Here is a 24,180-nt window from a genome sequence, read left to right on the forward strand (position 1 = left end):
TTTTTTTACGATTTTGTCGTTTAGCTACCCTTGGTTGTGGAAGTGGACTCAACTCTTCTAAAATAGTAGATGTACTAGGGACAGGAACATCGCTTTTTTCTGTTCTGAGCTGGCCAATCAAATTATTTTCCTGAGTAAGGTTGAGATTCGGATTGTTGTGAAAAGCTGGAACAGAACTGACGTTTGAGGAGGAAGTAGAAGGTAATTCATCGTCATCAATTATAATTGGCAGGTGATGAGTTGCTGGTAGAAAATCCTCATCTGTGAACTTATCTGGTTGATAAGGCCATATCCCAGAAGATCTGAATCCTGATTGAGCCTTATCCATGGTAGCAACATGAGTATAGGCTTTGTTGAATATTGCAGCTAAGTCGTATTGAGTTATTTTTGAAGCCGATGTTAGGTGATAGTCACATTGCCTGTTAAAAGCTGATTTCAATAGACCATAAAAAGTTGAAGCCTATGGGATGTATGAGGTGGTATCGTTAAAAGAATAATGCCATATTCTTTGCAATAGTCAAAAATTGGTAAGGAAATATGGCTGGAATGATTATCCAGGAGCAATAAAACAGGTTCATCTTTAGATGATTTAACGGTTTTTTTGAAGTGTTGTAGCCACTTGTGAAAAAGCTCTTCATTACTCCAGCCACTTTTTGAACAATTATAAATTGCATTAGGAGGTCCATTGTTAGTTAATGAATTTGTCATTCTAATTCGGGGAAATATGAACATTGGTGGCACGTAACAAGTTCCAGATGCATTGAAACAGCAGATAACAGTAACTGTTTTCCCTCTTTCACCAGATGTCTTAGCGCCAAATTGTTTGATTCCTTTGGGACCAAGTCTCTTGCATGGTTTTTGTACCGTAGAAATACCAGTTTCGTCTACGTTGTATATTGCATCCTCCTTAAACTTGAATTTGTCATAAACTTTTTTGAGGTTTTGAAAGAATGTGGAAACTTCATGTTCGTTGAAAGCTGTTATTCTAGCTATACTAGTGGGTTCTGGCTTTCTCAGCGATAGTTCTGGGTTTCTCCTGAGGAATCCATAGTACCAGTCTTTTCCGGCCATTTTATATTCAACCTTGAAGTTGTGTTTTATTTGGTTTGCTTCGGCAAAGGCGAAAGCTAATTTTCTGAGTTGAGTCTTAGTCAATCCATGGTAGAGTTTTGCCAACTTGAGAACATGGTCTTTTAATGCCATTTCCTGTTCTGTTGAAAAAACACAAAATTTTCCAATATGTGGTCCAACCACCTCAAGTCCATTGTCATATGCTTTTTTCCTTTTTCTTATTGAAGACTCTGGAATATCGAACTTCCTTCCCGCCTGTCGTATTGATCCTCCATTTTCTACAAACTTTATGGCCTGAATCATAGTTTCTCGATCCCATTGAGCCTTAGAAGTTTTACGTTGGTATTTCGGCATCTGCAAAATGAAAAATATCATAAGCGATTATTTTAAGCGCCGTGTCAACAATGCTTAAAACATGACGGTCAATTGTACGCACTAGCGGCTAATCGTGCGCCTAATATAAATTTTTTGAAATACGGTCCTGTTCTGATTTCTTTAGTGATAATATTTGATGTTATCTGATAATTTTTCGAATTGTATAGCTTTCTGTTCAAATCTCTTTCATTGTAAACTCTCAGCACTTGCTGTGGGTTGGGACAATTTGCTTAAAATATTGATTAGAAGTATAATTGATCGAACTGTGAATACTTCAGAAAGAAGGTATTAAATTTGAAACAAAATCAATCAATCAATCAATAACCCCCTTGGAAAATTGCTCCACAGCAAAAATAAGTTCATATTAAGTTCAGTTTTTTGAGAAAATTTACACTAATTTATTTCAATTCATTACACAGTATTGAAAGAGAAGTATCGAAAGAAATTTTGAAAATGAAGATCTTTAATTTTTTTATATTTATATTTATCAAGATATTATTTATTGCCATTCTTGTTATTCTGTGGATTGTATCTCATAATGATATATGAAGCCACGAACCACAATAGGCGCAATGGTCGTAGTCGGCCATGTATCGCATCCTTTTTGTGATGTTCAAGCGGAAAACTGCAAAGGAAATATATTTTATGCTGTCGAGATCAAATATTTCAATTCAAAATTGAACCATAGCTCAGAAAAACGCCTTCAATGATTATTTCGATATGATGTTTGTGTAACGTAGTATCTGAAACAGTGGCCCTGTGACAGAGGCGGATCCAGGCGGTGTCTGAGGGGGGGGCATAGTAAGTCATGGCTCATATCGATTAGCAAAATAGCGGAATTTTTTGTTGGTGCCTATCGAGAAAAGTGTTTTTTTTTATAAAAAGATGTATTTTAGTGAATCATATCGTATTCGGTTTCCAAAATTTTTGTAGTACAAAAACAAGTTGAAACAATTTCATGAATATATGTAGATTTATTTCATGAGAAAACACGGGCACAAGAAAGTATGAGGTATAGAAAAAAAATCATTATTTTTGCATAAAAATCAAAACTGCAATTACCAGAGTTAGAATGATCCGATTCAAGTCGAATACGAATAAATTAAATTTAGACAATCGAATTTTACAAGCCTCTGTTGAAACGAATTTTTCACCAGCAAAATTGTTAACCATGGACAGCAAGAGATGGTAATCACTTGGGGCCAGGTCCGGACTATAAGGTGGGTGCATAAGAACCTCTGGCGAGTCACTACCGATGTGTGTGGCTTGGCGTTGTCCTGATGGAACACAATTGCTTTCCTATTGGCCAAAGTAGGCTGCTTTTGGCCATTGCTTCCTTCAACGTCCAATTGTTGACAGTACAGTTCCGAGTCAATATTTGTGCCTTAGGGGAGCAGCTTATGTAGATAATTCCCTGCCAATCCCACCAAATACACAGCAAGACCTTCCTGATCGTTTCTGACGGCTCACCGCTCTTTTACTTGGACCGTTTTTGCTTGACGTTGTCGTAAGTCATCCACTTTTCATCACCAGCCACCAACCGTTTCCAAAATGGGTTTCATTTGTTGCGATTCAGCAGCGATTCGCAGATGGAAATTCGGACCTAGAGGTTTTTTGCGGTAACTCATGTGGTACCCATACATCTAGCTTCTTCTTGAGACCAGCCTTATGCAAATGGCTCCAAACGGTTTTTTGTGCAATCTTCAAATCTTGAGCAATGGAAACAGGACCCGAAAATGTCCATGATTTTGTCTACATTTTCGACAATTGGTCTCCAGCGCGTGATGCATCTTTGACATAGAAATTACCGGAACGGAATCGACGGAACCAAAATTGCGCGTAATTGACATATACAGTAAGAAGACCATAAAAACTTTTTAAATTTTCAGCCGCTTGGCTCGCATTTCAGCCTTCATCGAAGAAAAATTCAAATATAACGTATTTTTTCTTTGTTATAACGGCCATCTTTAACGCGCGCTCGAACTAAACTGAGTAAACTAATCACAAAACTGTCGCAAAACATTATGTAGTACGAAATCTCATCTTTCTAACGCCATTTAGTGGAACCCGATCGGACTTTTTAAACGCGAAATACAGATAACTATATTTGAAAAAAAAATATTAAAAACTAAATGAGTGCGTATTTTTCGGTAATTCAGGATACACTTTTATATTTAAAAGGTCCGCGAAGGGGGGGGGGGGGCTGGACCCCATGGCCACCCCCCTGGATCGGCCCCTGATGCCCTGTGGAATGGCCACCAAGGTCACGAGACACCTCCTCTCGATTACTTTCTGTGGGGTTATTTGAAAGATGAGGTATATGCCACTGAAATCACTTCACAGTATCAGTTGCGGCAGAGAAAAGAACAGGCTTGCGCAGATGTAAGAGAAAATCGCGATATGATTAGAACTATTAAAAGGGCAATAAATAATACCTTGATGAGAGCTAGGAAATATCAGGAAATGACTTCTTACCATTCACAATTGTCCATCATTTTCCATTATGTAATAAATGACCAACTTGTTGAGCGATTCATAGCATATTATGATGTAAGGTCTAGGCATTCTGATGAAGATTCATTTCATTTTTTATCTGCCAAACTCGGAAAATTTGACTTGCATTCAAAATTATTGGCTCAAACATATGATGGGGCTAGTGTAGGGAGAAGTGATGGGTTTACAGGCAAATCTATAGCACCATAAGCAATGTTTACTTATTGCTAGTAGTAAATAAGTAATGTATGCGCAGTTTAATTCAACAGGTTTAAGTCTTTTCTCAACCCTTTCAGGATTTTTATGGTATCATCATCAATTATTAGTAGCATGAGTATCACCTCTGGTGAGAGGAAGTACAGTTACACCCTGTATATTCCATTCACTCATTGTAACTCACAAAAATATATCTATAAAGACTTTTAAAAATTGGCCAAAATACAATTTCTTTTTAGTACCTAAGTATAGGTAACAACTTATCAAATTAATGAATCTACATCTTTTTGGTATAAACTTACTTTCAGACTAAACGTCTTTTTCAATTGAAAACTGCCTTCACCAAAAATTACAGGTTTCTTAATGAGGGTTTTATCATCAAAGATTTCTAAATTTTGAATCAAATATTATTATTAGTTTCACTAACTTGTGATTTTATGTAAATAGCAGACATTATAGGTATAATTGAAAACATTAACTCAATCAATTATTGTAAATAAAGATTTCATTCAATAAGTTAGTCTAGGAAAAAATAGCAGACACTTGAAATCGTTTTCATGTTCCCCTTGTTATGTGATTTTTGCATTCGTCATCGGTATACACTTACCATTGTTTTCGGTTTTTTGTGTTATTTTCCTCACAAAATTTTAAATGGTTGTGGGTTGTGGAAAAAATAGTATATAACATTACTAGCAAGGTAAGAGAGTTTTTACTGGCGAATGGAGGATATAATTGACGAGCCGCAGGCGAGTCAGTTACCTCCTTGAGCCTGTAAAACCCGTTACCTTGCGTGTATTGTTTTATATTTTATTTGTTTCTGATTTGTAAAAAGGTTAGATAAATTCCAAAAAAATCTCAATAATTTGTCTCAAATGTCGTAAGCTATCATTGACATAAGTCTATGTAAGCTATGGAAGCGTTGCCATGCGAACATGTCAGTTTATTTTTCTTTACATTTGTTTTGGCGAAAACGAGAATGAATGTACCAAAAGAAATTATTGAGGCAGCCAGTAGTGTAGCTTCAAGTTTATTACCTGCAAAATCAGCTTCAAGGTACGAGCGAGAATACGACGACTTCAAAAAGTGGCAAAACAAAAATAGTGTGATTGGGGTAACTGAAGATGTTTTGTTGGTCTACTTGAATCAACTATCAGCTAGATTCAGCCCTAATACTTTATGGGCGAAATGGTCTATGCTGAAAAGCTGCTTGGAAATGAAAGAAAATGCCACTGTTCGCAGGTTTGTTTTCCTTAAAAAATTTATTGAAAAATATGACGTTTAGTTGTCATTTGCAGATTTCAAAAGGTAATAGCGTTTCTGAAACGAAAAAATGAGCGTTATACGCCAAAAAAGGCCAAGGTATTAAGTAAAGAAGAGGCTGAACAATTTCTTTTACATGCTCCTGATGACCAGTGGTTGCTGGCGAAAATTGTAACAATATTTGGGATTTTTGGATGTTGTCGATGTGACGAAATTCTCTCCTTAAACATGAATGATGTAGAAGATATGGGAAAATACATTATTGTGACATTGCGGCAAACAAAAAATTTAACAACAAGAAGATTCACCATAACCGATGATGGCTGCAGCTTCAAGCCTTGCATGTTATACAGAAAATATGTAAATCTTCGGCCTCCTGGAACAGAAAGCCTAAGATTTTTTTTGACATACCGACATGGAAAGTGCATTTCCCTTAATGCTGGCCAGCACACTATTGGTGGTATCTCAAAGCAAATAGCGAAATATTTAGGTTTAAAAGAGATATTTTAGCACTAAAGCGTGCAGGAGGGTGGAAGAGCACCGAAATTGCGATGAGTTATGTAGATGATTCGGTCAACAAAAAAATCGAAATGTCTAGCAAATTATTTGGTATAAGGAGAGTACAAATGTTCTGCAGTCCTCGAGTTCAGCAGTTTCTGAGTCAACAGATGGTTCATCATCTTCAGTATCAACTCTTTCATCATCAAAAATCTGTGTTACTGGAAATAACAATTGTACCATGATTTTCAACATATATGACGATAAAACAAAATTTTCTAATGTAAATAATACTACTAACTTGTAAAAATTTTGCAAGTCAACTGTCAGTTTTACAAGTTAGTGATTTGATAAAATAAACTTTCTTGATTAATATTGTGTTTTTGGAAACTGACGTTTATAAATGAGAAACAAATAAACATTTTTTCACACTATTGTATTGTTTGTGTCAGAGTTGATATTTATACAATAATAAAAGTTTTAGTGTTGAAAAAGATCCACACCTGGAATCGAAACGTTGACATTTCAACAAGGATTTATTCGATTTGCACTGTCCTCAAGCCACAAACCATTATTTCAATTCAATTTAAGAACACCAAGAAGACAATTATGGCATTTTATATCTATAAAAGAGGATCGATGGCTATTATATAAGTGCAGCACGATCAAACGACTGCACCAAATTGGATAATTCTTTTTTTGTTGTTTTGAGAAGGTTCATATATTATATTGTCGAAAAAATCGAAAAAAAGGCTTTTTTTTCCCTCCGACCGAGGGAACAATCATAGAGTGTAATTTGACACTTCGCGAGTTGTATTTTGGGTTGCCTGACAGAAAGTAACTGAATTGAAATGAAAATGAGTTTTTCTTATTTTATTTTAAGGATTATTGATATAATGCACGTGTGATACCGAAGTAGGCAATAAGTTTCCAATAATAGTAATAATAATTAAATAATGAAATAACATACTGTCATTCAATTTCGATTATGGATAACATAATAACAAAAAAATGAAGAATAAAACTATGGCGAGGATAGTAGTGCCGAATATAATTTTATTTCAATAACAAATAGAGTTTCTTCTTGAAATTTAATCTTGTTACTCATTATACTTACGCTATTACAATCATATTACCCTTCTATTGATATTTTTGAATGTTGAAATTAATTACACATAACCTCCTGATAAAAGATTCAATGAAATCAAATACGAGACTGAACCTAAATTTTTATTTCTCTTAACCATATTTACATCTTGAAACTTAATACGATCAGCATTATATTACGGTACAAACCATTGAAATAATACAGAATATAATACAATGAAGAATAATTTACAATAAATAATATTGTCGCTTAATATTGGCATCACATATTATATTGTGATGTATGATTTTACTAGTTAATCATCATTCAAGAAGATAACATTCTGGAAAATTTTAATGGAAGAGCTTCATCTTCTTGTAGAAAAAGCATTCCAGAACAACGAAATTCATATCCTTAATCTCAAATTATAATTTAATACTGTACAGTGATAAAACTCAATCAAAACTATTTGTATATCAGAAAAACATGCTATTAGAATTAGATCCAGAATTAAATTATTAAAGTATATTTCTTTCTGATCAAAAATTCATCCATCAATACTAAAACCTCCCAATTTACAGATACCTCTAGGTCTAGATGAAAACGATTGCTATGGAAAAATCACATCGAAAACAATCAGCCATGTCCCAGAATTTGGAATAACTTGTCCCTAATAAATTTCTGTTTTCAATAAATCAACAACATATTCAGTGAAAGAAATATTTCCGGAAACGTAAAGAAAATTTAATAAGTCAACAATGTATAGTCAATTATATTTGATGATATTTTCACATATAATATCGAACTCGTCAGATCTGAGACAAAAATATATTGGTTTGTTGAAAATTAAAAAAAAATCGATAGAATTTAAGCATATAACAATACAGAAGTGGTAACAATGGAGATCTCAATGATATTTCGGGATACACTGGAACATTCATCCAACATGCACTTTGCACGACTTCACATTATAAATTACATTTAGAAAAATAGAATTTATATAGGCTACCTATTATCGTCCATTACTACTTGTTTGAAGATTTGTACGCCGGTTGACATTTGGGATTTCACCTCGTGGTTACCCAAGGCAGCTGTTCCATCTTTGGCTATGAATAGTTGGAGTCCAGAAGCTGAAAGAATAGAAATTATAGTTTCATGCGTCATTAGAAAAGAAGAAGTCGGAAGCTTTTAATACACTCGTTCGTTCACGCGGCAATTGCACCCTTGGAGGCCACAGATCTTTATATGGGCATATGCGATGTCCAAAGACGCAATTTGTTCTTGTATGAACAAACGCTCAAAAGGCCTCGACTTTGCTTTACTTCTCTTCTTTCAGTGTGGAATAGAGTAGAATTTAATTAAGTACTAGAACTAGACTACTTTTCTTCCTTGGAATTGAGAAGTAAATATGAGAAAATCGGTAATATTTTGAATTTCTCCCTAAGATCGTGACAACTTCACCAGACCAGAAAAAAATTAGTTCGGCGTCTTGTTTGAAAGTTACGGGGAATTTATCTACAGGGGTTCACCTGAAGTGAGCCAACAAAATTCTGGTGTAAATTAAATCAATATCATACCGTTAAGTACAACGACGAATGCTAGATACATAATTTGCCAGAATTATTTTGCACAAAACTTGAACATTTCAGGTTAGGTTTGGAACTTGAAAGATGCGGCATAATCATACTGCTGTTCCGCAAAAAGGCCATTCGAAATTATGTTTTCCTCTTCAATTCAGAACTTCTAATTCCATCGAGACGAAATTTTGCGTTTGAAATGAGAAATAACAATTTCCAGGCTCGAGGAATATCAAAGAAAAAAATGACCCAATATTTCCGTGATTTTGATTTGAAGCTCCCTGCAAAATTTTCAGCTGATCACATCGTCAGATCCATAGAAGATTGAAGATGCATATTGGAAAAGATGTGTCCAATATGAGTACAAATCTACCCGAATTGCAAATTTGCGTGCATATATAGAATCACCATTCCAAGCTTAGTGCGAAATTTTGTTTGGATAACATCGTCAAGACTCAAGAGCATTCAAGAAGAATATATTGGACGAAACAATACCCAATATTTCCATGAATACGAGATTTTGCAGAAATATGGAGAAACCATGTCAAGCTTAATGCAAAATTCTGTGTTTAAAGCTTCATCAGAACCATAGAAAATACAATGTGAATATGGAAAAAACGAGGAAGGTACTGACGTCAAGTCAGGAGCTTTTGAGCGGTCTTTCATTCTTGTCTCCAGCCTGGAGACCACATATATCTATATATAGTTCTGTGGTCTTCAATGACGCTGGAATGAACGGTAGCTCAAAAGCTTCTGACTTTCGTAAAGTGTCTTTTGATTACATACCATCAGCGAACCTTCCCAGTGACGGGATAATAAAGAAAATTAGCATCGAAAAAACCTTCATTACGATACTTAGTAGAAAAGAAGATTAGGAAAAAGAGTCCACAATTCCAGTTCTTAAAAAAATACCATCAAATGGTACACAGATGGTTCCAAAACCACGACTGGGACTGACGCTGGAGTATTCGGGACTGGTATCAAATGCTCAATATCGCTAGGCAGCTGTCTTTCAGGCAGAGATACTTGCAATTGAAATATTTGTAGAAATTAACCAGTAAGAAACTATCAGAAATGTGATATAGCGATACATTCTGATAGTCAGGCTGCAATCAGAGCTCACATATCATCGATTCTAAGATAGTATTGGAGTGCCGAAGATAACTGAATGAGAAAGGCAAGAATAACAAGGTCTTTTCAATATGGGTTCCCGGCCACTCGGGAATTAGAGGGAATGAAGAGGCCAACACACTTCCCAGAAAAGGAGCACAAACTCCTTTCATCGACCCGGAACCTTTCTGTGGCGTAGACAAATATACCTACAAGAAAGAGTTTCAGGATAAAGGAGAAACCGAAAGAGAAATACATTGGCGGAATCTTCCTGGTTTGGATCACTCCAAAAATTTTCTTTGGAACTTTGACTCTACGAGATCCAAGAAGTATAAGGATCTTAGTAAGAATATGCTACTCTGGATTCCTCACAGGGCATTATTGCCTTAGGAAACACCTCATAAGAATGGGTCTAACAGAAAATGACGAGAGCAGATTCGGTGGGGAGAAGGAAGAAACTCTAGATCACCTGGTGAGGGAATGCCTCGCCATCGCTAGCCAACGCAAAGCCTGCTTTAGACACGAAACTTGTAGAAGCAAGGAAAAAGCCTAATCGAAGCCATCCCATATATTGGATTTCATTAGAACTCTAGCGAGCTGTTAATAACATTATGGAGAGAATAGCTCTGATGGGGACACAACAGACCATAAGGTCGCAGTGAAACGAAACCTCCTCAATTAAATCTAATCTAAAGTGGCAGTGCATCTTGATTAATTAAAACTTACTTTCGGCTTCGTCGTCTGCTGGTTCTAGGTTTGTGTTCTTCAGTAGGTCCTCGATGAGATGGTCAGGGTTTACTCTTGTGTTTTCGACCCTGCCAGCCACCGGAACGGCATCCGAATCCAGAAGCTGATTCTTCTTTCGTCTCTCGTAAGCAGCTTTAGCCCTATCTAACGAGCCAGTTTCCGATAGAGCTAAACTACTGGAACTAGGATTCCTTGAAAGAACAATTGGTATTGTGATCAATTGTGAAAATTTTGCAATTTATGGAAGGCGAGTGCAGTATAAGTGAGAATGTCAGTGCTAACTATGATCAAATTGCAATGGGTTTACTGAATGTAACTGATAATTAGTACTTCAAGGGTATACAAAATACTTCGAAGAAACAAGTTTATAAAACATCTACTGAGGAAAAATAGTTTTTAATGTGTTGAGTCGATGTTTCCAGAACTGAACGCTTGAGGGCTAGAAAATTTCGTACTTAATAATCAAACAAAATTTCTCTCAATATAATGGAAAATATCTTCAGGATCATAAAGAAAAGTTAATCTTGCAGACTCGCTAAAATTCACTATCATTTTGAGCTATCGCATGACTTGAGTTTAGTTGTTTTGCTAGATTAACAATCTTGGAACTTTGTATCGGCATTTGCTAAACAATCCTGTCAAAATTTCACTCATGTCAATGCCTTACAATAAAATATGAAGTGAAGTTCTCCTCAAGCTCATTATAATATATTCATTTGATTTTCCATGACCTCTTAGTAAGACAGCATCTTCATTCATCTCTTGCTGTACCAAATGAAGTTGGAAGCTACTCATTTTCCAGATATTCTGGAAGGTCTACAGAGGTCTATTTACAATTTTTGGCAACATCACTCAGCTCAGCCTTACCAAGTCCAATCCCATTAGGAGTTTCAGTGTTTTTGAACTTCTTCAAATATCTAGCTTTCATTAAATATTTGAAAATATCTGTCTGTACTGCAGCTTGAAATACTGTGGTAACAATCAATTATGGCACAATCCTGATTATGTGATAACCACCATTTTAGAGACGGTAATTTTCTACAGCAGCTATGAATATTCGAGAAAGCTAAATTATTTATTGAACTTCACTTTTTCTCTTCAAAGAAATATGGAAACAATTATATTTCACTCATTGATAATTACCGAATATTCGACCCTTTTATGTTAATGATTTGAGCGTTAGTTAGCTGTCCTATGGTAAAGTGTAGTGATAAAATAAAAAAAAATAAATAAAAAAAAGCAATATCCAGATGATGAAATAATTCAGGTAGCAAAGGATGAAGCGAACAAAAAATCTGAAAGTTAAATTGAAGGGACCTAGAGTTACTGTGAAAATACTGCTTAGGTCCAACCCAATCTACAACATTTCATTCAACAATGATTCGAAGCATTCAGAAGACATTTTTGTAGCAGAAAACAACAAAAAAATGCAGCAAAAAAAATATCACAGCACACAGAAGACACATAAATGAACTAACGTAGTGACACTAGGACGTCGCACTGGGACCTGAGAGTGTTGTGCTGGACATTCGTTCTGTGATGGAGGAGATTGAGCTATAGCCTCCTCGTCTGGGCTAATAGCCACAGGTGCTAGCTTACCCCCTGCAGTACTGCCATCTAGGAGCTTGCGGTGCTGCCTGAAAACCACACACATTTCTCCTCTATTTGACACAAACATGAAGTATAATCTGCAGGGTTCATCATAATAATGTAATTCTGTTACTCACAGATTTTTATTCATTTATTTCGTTTTCGCTGTCCCTTTTTTCATTCAATTGTCAAAAATGGTTTCTAGCGATAATGTCAGCGATAATTTTGTAAATTTTCTTTATAATATTCGATCGACCCTTCGAAACAATAGTTAAGTCGTTAAGAAAAGCAATTAAATTTTAAAAAACATGCATCGCTATCGTGAAGAGAAAGTTTTATCTCGAAAAGCACCAATGTTATTTTTGATTGATAAATTCGTAAATAAATCCTCGTGCACAAACCTTTCCAGAGATCTTGAGGGTAGGTGACTCCGATAAGAATTAAAATAAATACGTACGATTTTATCTGAAGCCCAATGCCAGGTCTGAAAAGTCATTTATTCAAAGCATGAAACGAAAGGGAATAAAGGAAAAAAACAAAAACAAACTAAGAACAAGGTTAAATTGGAAATAATATTATAGGTGAATGCAGAATTCTTTTTTACTCCAAATGATTTTCTTCGAATTATAGTACCCTGAACCAATAAGTATAATCAAATTTGCCAATTCATTATTATTACTATTACTAGTATGCAAACCATGAGAAACATAATACTGTTTCATTAATTATAACAATCTTAATTTAATGAATTCTGTTTCTTTTACTAGTTTTTACATTTCATTACATTTTTTCTGACTTTTTAAGTTCAGGAACATCGTTTTTATTTGAAGTATCTGAATAATTATTATCTAACAAAAATATCAAGAACACAAAATCAAATCATTGTTCTGCATGAACCTGTAATATAACATTCCATATTACTGAAATGTTAATGAAACCCAGATGAAAGGGGAAAACCGAAAGAACTGAAACCAAGACCACTACAATTCGTACCTCTTCATGGCTTGTACACTCAGACGTTGACCATTGGCATCAGTGGAAGAGGCGCCTCCATTCTGCAGGGAATTCAAGGATATGGTGTGGAAGTGTTGCTTGGACAAAGGGGACGGGGAAATCTTGAGAGGGTTAGAAACTGTTACCGGACGATTAGGGGTTGAATATATCATATTCTTCCGCTTAGGACTAGGAGTCAAAAAGGCATAAAGACTCTCGGGGATCTTATTAGCCAACCAGGTGGTTTTGGAGGATATAGGGCTTAGAGCGTAGTCGCTCTTCGACCTCATGACAGCATGCGACTCTGCTGCACTCTCGGAGGCCTTAGTATTCATCGCGTTCTTCATGGCTTCGAACTCCTTGCTCTTCATCCTATGGAATTCCACGACTGTCGTTGAAAACGACTTCTGCAACTCGTTAAAGTTATGCGAGAAGACGTCCCGTTCGTCCAAGACACCTTCTGGAGTCTTGTACTCCTCGTTGCTGGAGGTGCTGATGTCGCTGACCTGTTTGTTGAACCCTTTGGGCGTTGAATAAATGGAGTCATCGCCGTTCAATTCTATGGACGGCACCTTGCCAACCTTACCCTTGTTTTGGGTGGCTTTGACTTCTTTGACCGTCGGGTCCGGTAGGAGGCTAACTGGTTGGGGGAAACGGGTTTTGGTGGGGATGCTTTGGGTTCTGGTGAATTTGGAAGAATTCAAGGCTGATTTATAGAAAGACGCTATCCTTAGGGACGAATGAAGATTCCTAGGTAAAGAAAAAAGTGAAAATGCATGCAAGAGACCCTTGTAATATTGGGTCAACAGGAAAAATCAATTGCATCGATCAAATTATATACATTTTTAGAAAAGTTGATTCAATTTGTAAATTGGACAAGAAACATATGAATTTCTCTTTTCAAATTGAATGTAAGTTTTATACAATCGTTTATGGTTCATGGAAAAAAAATCAACATGAGAAATATAAACCTAAATGGCCATTTACCTAAATGTCTGACATTTTCGAATTCTAAACCTAAAATGGTCTCAAATCTGAAAGACTCACACTTTCCATATCCCAGGACCTATGCAAAAGCACTGCCAAAAACTTCTGAGCGCCTGTGGAAACCACAGAACTATGTATTCAAGTTTGATTTGATTGAGTATTGCTGTCCGTATGTGAGGAGTTCTGATTCTATTGAAATTTGGGATGAATTTGCGAGTGGTTGTTTTGCATAATATATACAAACTAAATTTCAACCTAGTCGAATGTGTTGTTACGGAAATATTCGATATGAAATTTTGTATTGAGCTTGATATTATTATTTTGTATCCACGCGCAGAATCTCTAAGCAATCTGATTTCATGGAAATATCGGGTAAGCTACGCCTTGTTCACATTATTCTAAATTTTTATATGTTTTTGATGGTATATGATATCTACACGATGATGTATATGATGATATTTTATATCTACAGCCAAAATATATGAACTCTGCCAGTTTTGTGGTGATTTGGTATCCGGTGACGAGGTCAAATTAAGTATTGTATTGAGCTTGAAATTGTTATTTCATATTTGATTCTAACATTTTGTTTAGATAAAATTGTAACTTTCGAAATTATCGGATAAAGAAAATTTCGAAAGGCCATATTTACTGTTTCAGGTCTTTCTATTTGGGAGATATGGTATTTAAGACCGGCCGGAGATAATTGTATTTGACCACTGATTCGATGTCAGTATGAGTCGAATCTTATGGTTTGAGACCATTCCTTGCTCAAAATTCGAAAATTGCAGACATAAGGAAAATGATCTGTTCAGAGAACTACCGCCCAAAAAGTAGACCGAAGAATATTTGAGAAATCCTAAATATTTTTTAATATTTGCATTGTTCATTCAGCATTGACTTTTCCTGTTGATAACTACCACCAGTTCATTGAATACAAACCATAAAACGTGAGCAAAATAAAATTAATAAATATAAAAAAATAAATATTTTCAAATTAGAACTCATTGAATCCAGTTGCCTTTCCTGCAATCTCCGCGAGAATAGTTACCTTATATGTCCGGAGTCTCCAGAGCTGGATTGTCGGCTGTGGGAATGAATACTGCTGTAACCAGAGGCTTTAGAGAGTTGGCTGGTGTTGGATGAATTTCTAGAGTGTCCAGGCTCTCCCAGGGGGATCTCCTCGTGGTCGACGGATATTTGGATGGGTTCCGAAGAATCCGGAGCAACAGTTACAGGAATGTTGGTCTCGGAAAGAGTTTGGCCGATAACCAGCTCTGTGAAGAAATAATAATAATAATTTATTCTTTCTATATATAATGTATATGCATAAAATAATGACAAAAAAAAGGAATAAGTAACTTATAAAAAAATTTCGATTAACAAAAGATTCAGATTCCTCGAACAAAAAAGTATTGGCTAACACCGATGCTAACACTATAATAGTTATTTATAATACAAGTGCAGAAGGCATTGATATTCTTCCACGAGTTCAAAATTCAAAAACGAGCCACGAAGTGGCGAGTTTTGGAATGAACGAGTGGTAGAATGAGCCTTCTGTACGAGTATTATACATTATTTTCTCTAATTCATTGCATTTTCATTGAAATTAATGAAATATTTCCATAAATATATCTTAGTGATTTTTGCATTGAAAAATGTTGGTTGGCAGAACTGATTTCTTTAAGGCAAATTGATGAATTGACAGATAAAGCCGTGGCGGAAAGTTCGGAGTACCAACATAGAATAATAAAATATAACCATGAAAACTGTGCGTTTCTGATATATTCTCGCACGATTTTGTTCTACAAGATGTGGAAGAATGAACGGAATAACCACAGAATTAGAGAAAAACAATTTTTCTATAAGAATTCATAACATCCTTCTTGAATTGAATTGAAAATTTTATGAGGTACTTGAGATAGTATTTTTGTGAATCGAGAATAATTTATAATAGCCTTAAGAATTATGATACAAAGATTAATTTTGTCGGGTAAGTGTAGCTAATCAAATAAGCGTGATATCTGTTCGATCCATTGGAAGATATTTGTCGTACAGGACTCTCCGAAATCCTAAAATACAAACATTTCTAAATTTTTGAGGATGACACAGCTATCATCATCAGAATCTTAGTCCAAACCACAATCGGCCAAATATCTACAGAAGCATCCTAAACCTTCTAAATCTAGAGAAATACTTCCACAGACAGGAAATTCAAAACGATGCATCTAAAACGCATCTTCACTCATAAACTTCGAATATCCAACAACAAAATCCTAATTTTTATAGCCAGACAATAGAAGAAGAACGAATTAAGCAATTTTTAAGTTATTCTTGACAAAAAATCAAATTTTAACCAACATCTAGGTACAAGAAAATATTCGAAGAAGAATATCTCATATAAGTAGCGTCTTCCTATAAATTTAATTTAGATAGAGCAAACTCAGTAGTATGTAGAAACTCAAATAATTTAAACAGAGTTATCTATGCCAATCCTATTTGGAGTAAAATATATAAATCCAACTTTGAAAAATTACAACGTATGCAGAATAAATATTTTAGTTATACTAAACTAATCGAAAGAACAAAAAATAGTGACCTTCACAAAGAATCGAATATTGATATCTTGGAGAATATTAGAAGAGAAACACCTTAATTTTTCAACATAAAACTATGCAGAACTCCGCTCCATATTTTCTTCTCTTACCCCATCTGAGCGACAGTGCTTCATTTGTCCATTTGATAGACTTCAGTATAAAATTATATTTTAATTTAAAACCGTTGTTAAAACAAACATCCAAATTTCGAAACTAATAAAGGTTGAGTATCATCTCAAGAATAGGAGAATAGCCATCTTTATCTGAACCAAAAAGTGCTTATTATCGTCAGTTTTAATAGATCAAGTAATGCCATTGTGAGTGAATTCTTATTCAGAGAATTTCATCATCTTCTGAATTGGATCGGTAGTAATATCCCTATTCTTTCAACTCTTCATCCCTGATATTACCTCTGCAGCATCATCATCAACATCAAGAGTTCTACTGGAAACTTTCAGGTGAGAACTTATACAAACAAAAGTTTCTTGGTCTGGAAGGTGACTTTGTTGATGAATTAAATCGAAAATCGAAATGATTTTTACTGCTTAGAGGACTTAGAGGTGTTAGATCTTCCAATTATGTAGATCTACTCATCAGGTAGATCTGCTGACTTACTAATTCCTACTCAAAAAAAATCTGATATGATTACAGAAATACTGAGTTCATGAAAATGGCTATGTTTGAATTTTAGATGGCCACCCTGCCTTTTTTGTGATATCGCTTACATTGCCAAACGTGAATATTACACGGAATAATGCAAAAATTGCTCATAGATAAAAATATTCCACATGCTTATCTATCCGAATATTTTTCTACCTACATCACATCATCGCAATAGCATGTGTAATTCATAAAATGCAGCGTGTATTCCGAAACTGTCTGATTTCATCGTCGACTAACGCAACGTAGCCGATGTTCGATAAAATCGCTAGGAAACGATCGAAAATCCAAAACTATTCGTCAATCGTACAGGAAACGTCGACCCATTTGTTCTAATCCGACAGAACTACGGTCTAATTCTAATTGAGTTGCCCGCAATTACAAACGATAGGATGATAATTAATTCAGGCATTATAAAGTGATAGCATGAACCGCAATTTGATCTACGATGAAAGCATGCTATCCTGATGGAGACACATGAAAATTTGTGTAGGAAAATCCTGGTTGTCAAAAGGAGGAAAGCCCTGGTTTTTTTTTTCGATATTTGGCTGGGATTTTCTATAGTACTGAAGACTATAAACAAGACATTTTACACGAAGCTATTGTTATTCCATATGTTCATGATCTATCTCTAAACGATCGAATCTATTGTCACGGAAATATTAGGTATTTCTTTTACAATATTCTACTGAATTTTCAATGGTTCTGATGAAGCTACATGAAATTTTACAAAACGCTTGAAATGGTTATTCTACTGAAGTGACTCTGTCTGCTCACAGATGGCGTTATGGGTTTCACGCCACACGTACTTTGGCCACGACAGATTTAAAGGAAACATCGCGTTGAAAACAGAGTCACCTCTCCACGATGGTGAGAGAGGGTGTTTCTTAGGCAAGGATATACAAACCATGTATGCGACCAGTTATGACATATAGCGCGGAAGCAATAAAGACAATATTAAGAAGAATCGAGAAGAAAATATTCAGTGCTATAACAGGATATAAACTAAACGATACACAGAGAATCACAGCCATTAGAGAAAAGTGTCAGACGATATTGTAAGATGGATAAGAGGGAGAAGAAGGGAAGGAGCCAGCAAATTGATAGAATGGATCAAAACAGGACTCCTAAGATTGCAAGAGATAACATACCTAACGGAAGAAGAACCTTAAGGAGTCCACCAAAGCAATGTCTAGACATCTGGCAATAACAAAAACATGAATATGTGGCGGCTTCTCATAAAGCCCACATAGCAACAATAATAAAACACAGCACTCAGTGGCCTAGAGGCTAAGACTGTGTTCTCACTCACCGAGATGCAACAAGGTCCCGGGTTCGAGTCCCGGCGGCTCCCGATAATAATAAATTCCCCAAGCGTCTGTGACACGGCACACACAATTATACCAAAGTCACACTGATGAGTCCGGTGTGTGTGCCAGGGACGAAACGCATAAGTAGGTATACGTGAAATCCTATAAATAAACCGAACAGGCAATGTGCCTTCCAAAAGAGGAGGAGGAAGAAGAATATATCAAAAATTCAAGACAGTAGTAGTTTGATACATCTCTCTTAATATTGGACCAACCATTCTTTTTTTTATATCGTGAAGTCGTGTTTAGAGTAGATCTATGGTTTACAGCTTGTCTTGTAAAATTCCGAAAAATATCTTCAAAACACGTTTCTGCTTCAAAAGCACAGTAAATAACTCCCCACAGGGTATCGTCACCTAAGTATCCAGAGATACTCACCTGAAGATAACAGATTTGGTCGCTTCTTTGGCAAGCTTCCAAACCCAGAACTGCCACTGGCTATGGATCCTCCGTGAGATCCACCCGAATAATCATCAGTGCGTTGTTCTGAAGGAGGCTCCTCCGCAGCAGCTGACTTAGGCCTCAGGGAAGGGGAAGGACTGCAATCACACATATAACATATTATAAATGTTATTAAAAAAAAATCAATCGTTTAAAAATTTTAGCTCTTTCATTTATGTTCTTGCGAGTAAATCAAAACTAGACGAAAAAACTTTCAGGGTCAACTATTACCATGTTCAAGTTGAAGTATCACCTTATTCAATTTTTCAATGGTAATGATTATTACCTGCTAGCTTAGAAATTGAAAAAAAAACACATTGAATAAGCAACAAATTCAAATACTCATTTGACAAACTGAAAAATGAAAACCTAGAATAAAAAAGCTAGGATTCGTTAATAGGGATTCATCAAGCCAAGTAGCTTGACAATTTAACCAACTTCTAGACTTGAAAATCAAGCTCGTGAAATATTACATACTTGAGCTTGGCTTGACTTGAATTTAGATATTTATTCCTTGACTTGGTATCAAGCTATTTGATATTACTTGCGCTTGATATGCACGCATCGCACGGCATATATTTCTGCGATCTCTTGGGCGCTCAGACTGAATAAGGAGATTCCTCGAGCGCCGAGAGACTGAAGCATTCACCACTGTGACTTTATTAGTAGTTTTCTCATTTCTATGAAATCTATCGGTAGATTTTAGTAGTTTCAGAAATATCTTTCCAAACTTGGCCAGCATCTTCAGCTTCTGTTCAAAGACAATTTTTAGGTTAGGCGACAAATCTATAAGATGCCTCATGTGTCTTAGATCCTGGATGGAAAATTATGAAATCCAACAAAGTCTGGAGGTTTCTCAACATTAGGAAACTTTATTTTTTCATTATTTTTTATGTTTTCATGATTTTTATTGATTTAATTTATGTTTCTATTTCAAAAAAGTTGATATTTTGGTTTTTTTATACAAAAAGTTTAATAAATTAAAGTATTTTTTGCGAGGTTCCTTTTCATTTCATCATTTTTATTGATGTGACACTAAACAATAAAACTGCTAAGAATCAAGTAGCTTGATATGATTCAAGTACTTGATAAATAAATACTTGAGTTGACTTGAGATTGAAAAGCTACTACTTAACTTGAGTTTGACTTGAAAATCAAGCCAAGCCATGAATCCCTAATGTTGAACACATTCAATACTTTGCTCTTTCAATGTTCGAATATTCAGGACCTCCTGGGAATAACAACTGATTTCAGAAGCTTCAAAAATAAAAATCGAGGGGATTGAAATCTTGTGACCGTAGGGGCCACGGAAAATGATCTCATCCAATCCACCTTCGAGGAGTTTTTTTTTAGCAGAAACTACCTCATTTATACTAGACTTTTCAACTACCATCCTTGTTTGAGCTGCAGCTTGCAATTGCTAATAAGAAGGCTTTTTCTCTCGAAAATATCATATTAGAAATATATTCCAATTGTGTGAGGCTGAATTGAGGACATTAGGACCAACCAAAACGCAAACTTATTCAGATTAAGCGCTGTAAAACTTGAGAACTTTTTAAGGATCCCAACCAAGTATTCGGTTTGTTTTCAAGTTAGGCACCATTTCGAGGTGTTCACTGTCGCTTGTATAATTCGCGTAACGTATAAAAGTCGAAAAACGTCGACAATCTGGTCCGTATCCGCCGCTTCGAATTCAAAATGCAGAAACAAGCTTGCCTATATCAAACGCGAGGGACACGATCTGCTGAATTCATAATCTCGTACGCAAACGGTACAAAAAAAAACGAATTATGCAACGCGGTATCGCAACACACACACGGTCCGTTCGAATCGCAAAACCAGAAGCGCGCTGCGAAATAAATTAACCGTAATAGAGAGAGCGTTTCGACGTTTTGAACGTGCGAGGCGTGGAACGGACAAAACACGTCCCGAATCGGAAGTTATGGTCCTTCTGTCGAGGAGATCGTTTGTTTGCCGTGGGTGGACGTCCCTGTGTTCCGTGTCAATTCGGCCGTTTCGTAGCCGGCGTAGCCATGATACCGTAGCGGTCACGTTTCCTGCGGAACTCATCCTCGGCCGCCGACGCTTTCGGTCAAGGTTTGGCTCTGTTGTCGATAGCGTTTGGGTCTTCCTGGAGAGTAGTACACATAGATAGAGAGAGCGTAGGTCGTTATCTGCAAACGATTATTGTCTTCAACATGCGCTAACAAATTTGATGGATAGGGAGGAATCTAAACACATTTCAAAGACCGATGTGTGACTAATTCACAAGTTTTGCCACAAAGAGCACATTCCTTATGTTGATGACTCAAAAAATATTGAAGTTATTCACTAGAAATAGCCTTTAACAATACCAACTCACGAAACAACAGATGGCAGATCACAGGTAAGATGTCAAAGCTCGAGTTTAGCAGGCAGGAAAACGAATTTGTGCTGATAATTTCCATGTTGGGGTTTGAGCCAATGATCTCTCTCACTGAAATATTTCCAGATCTCTAAACCTTCCCGTTATATCGCAAACAAACTAATTTCTACTGTAGTGACTCTGCCTGTTCAAGAGATGGCGTTCTGAGTTTCGCGTCACACTTACTATGGCCCCAGCGAATTTATAGGAGTCGACGCGTTGCAGCAGAGTCACCTCTCCACCATGGTGGAAGAGGGTGTATCTGAGGCAGAGATCGCTGTATTGACTAAGTGATGAGTCCACCAGCGATCTCGGGACGAAACACTGTGATCCCCTGGGAGAGGGCGCATCTACATAAACTTGGCTCAAGAAAGACTCGCAGAATTACTTTCTCATTTCAAATGGCACACCCGAAATTTAAAAGTATCATTAGATAGCTTATTTGATGATAATTTAGGGAATATGCCATAACTTGGGTAACAACCCAACGGATCATTAATGGGATTCTTATGAAATAATTATGGCGACAAGGGCATTTCTTCAGACAAACTTTTCTTCGAAAAAATAATTTTTGATATAGCGAATACGTATAATAACATTGTTTGCGGTTTGGACCAAGAATGAACAGGATGTTTATGATGAAGATCAAGAACTTGGACTCAAATTCATCAGAAACCTAAAATGAAAACTTCAAAAGTTATTGAGGAAGAACTTTAAATAAGGAGAAACCACAATTTATAATTGAATGAAGTAGTCTATGACTTTTTTTAATGCCCACATTAATTTTTTAATTAATGATTACTTCTAGAGAACTCTAAAATATTCCACATCTAGCAGTACCTTCAAGATCCTCTGACCTAATCCAATCGAGCATGCTTGGAAGCAATTACAAAGAACCCTTGATGTCAACAGGCCACAGCCAGAAACGCTTCAACCGCAACTTTGGCAACATAGTCGAAAACTTCTCAATAACTTGGTAGAAAACATGCAGAGAGATACCAAGCAATTATTGATGTACGTGGTGGTCATACTTTGTATTGAGGGAGAATAAAGTATGACTGAATGAATTTTCGTAGATATATTCCCATACCTTTTCAAACAATACATTTTTGTTATTGTGAATACATAATTTCCTTGAAATCTTATTATTTCAACCTGAAATACTTTTCATATACATTTTCAGGAAGAAATTTGGTTTTCTGAAGAGAAAACACAAATTGATCCTATATCATCAATTTTGACGAGCAATTCATATTACAATCTAACAACGTCCATATAACCGTGTTGGGGCACTTCGATATTGCGTATATTCCCGCTATCTATGTTTCATTACTCTGATAGCTTGATGTAATAGCCGGTAATTCGAAAACCACGTTGTATTCTGGGCATAAAGGGGATAGCTCCTACAGTAGGCTTGATATCTTTATTACAGAAATAGGAAGCCTAAGAATATACTTACAGAGTGGTACAAAATGCGTTTGAATTTGCAAAATTCGGGAAAATTTGGGATGATAACTTTTGAGCGCTCATTCATTCATGCATCTTTGATATACCGCAGAACTTTATATAGGTATGATTAATTATGACCTCATTGTTATCAATTGGTTCATTTAGATGAGGAGTTCTGATGATAAGATCCTCATAAAATTTTACATCAACATTCGAGTAGTTATTTTACCTAAACAAGCTGAATATCAACCTAGTCAGATCTATTATTTGATGCAGTCATATGGAATACCCTCCTAGAATCAACCGAGTATCAACCGGGTGGATCGTCTAAAATCAGCTCACGATACAGTTAATCGATTGATTACGCATCATGCTTGACGGGAAAACCCGTGTTGTTTAAAATTTAAATATGAATATTTCGAAAACCAATGGATCAACCGAGAAAAAATTCTTTATGCTGAACTCAAGATGGAAAAACCTTTCGAATGAGGTATCACTTACTCCAATATCCCTATTCGAAATTTAGTGGTTGGGGTTTTAACACTAAGGGCTAATTCCGCCTGTTATCTTTTCTGTCTCGTTTTCGAAAGTCCATCCTGTATATGTTATGCGTATTATATCGTCAATCCCATTCACAATAAATTTCATTGTTGATTCAATTTCTTAATTTAATGTTAACTTCGTAGATATCACAACATTGTTGTCGAAAAGTTTGTTAAACGCTTATAAAGATTCTGGTGATTGGAGTCAGTAGAATACAGTCAACACTGTGAGCAAACTACTTCATATTTTTAATGGTCGGTTCATTTTGAAGAACCTGATAATTCCCTAAAGTTAAAAATAAATCTCTCAAAAATGACAATCTACCAACCAAATTCACCCAAATCCAACTTGAAATAAATCAACAGAAAGCTGCACGAATATTAGCAATTAAAATCGTCCGAGTCCATGCAGTGACATCACCTCGACAAAAAGATGTTATTTGAATCATTAAAACCCAATGTCTACAATTAACCTCGGCGAAAATCACAAACATCAAGTTGGGAAGTTCATAATTTTCCAATAATTCCCCCGTGTGTTGATGTAATTCATTTTGAATAATTATACCAAACATTAATCATCAACGAGCTATTGAGATGCCGTCATATTTCTCTTACAAAACAAAACGAGAGGAAAGTAATGGGTCCAAATCAAGTTATCCGTGAATTGCGGCCGATATTCAATTAGTTCCTTTTAGTCAGAAAATAATTCAAGGTTG

The 24,180-nt window shown here is 35.8% G+C and overlaps 1 protein-coding gene across 3 annotated transcripts in view; it reads right to left on the reverse strand.

Moving 5' to 3' along the window:
* Positions 1–7,130: 7,130 nt before the first annotated feature.
* Positions 7,131–24,180, reverse strand: part of LOC123676930 — a 70,210-nt gene continuing 53,160 nt past the window's right edge. For 2 of the 3 annotated variants that reach the window (XM_045613276.1, XM_045613267.1), the window contains exons 4-9: positions 19,007–19,167; positions 15,053–15,278; positions 13,018–13,767; positions 11,913–12,071; positions 10,414–10,625; positions 7,131–8,130 (exon numbers count right to left, since the gene is read on the reverse strand). In XM_045613276.1, coding sequence (XP_045469232.1) covers positions 8,006–8,130; positions 10,414–10,625; positions 11,913–12,071; positions 13,018–13,767; positions 15,053–15,278; positions 19,007–19,167 — 1,633 coding nt within the window. In that variant the 3' untranslated portion in view covers positions 7,131–8,005. The remainder of the gene's footprint in view (positions 8,131–10,413; positions 10,626–11,912; positions 12,072–13,017; positions 13,768–15,052; positions 15,279–19,006; positions 19,168–24,180) is intronic. The other variant, XM_045613282.1, reaches the window with a different exon arrangement.

This window comes from Harmonia axyridis, chromosome 1, assembly GCF_914767665.1.
Source record: "Harmonia axyridis chromosome 1, icHarAxyr1.1, whole genome shotgun sequence".
NCBI lineage: Eukaryota > Metazoa > Arthropoda > Insecta > Coleoptera > Coccinellidae > Harmonia > Harmonia axyridis.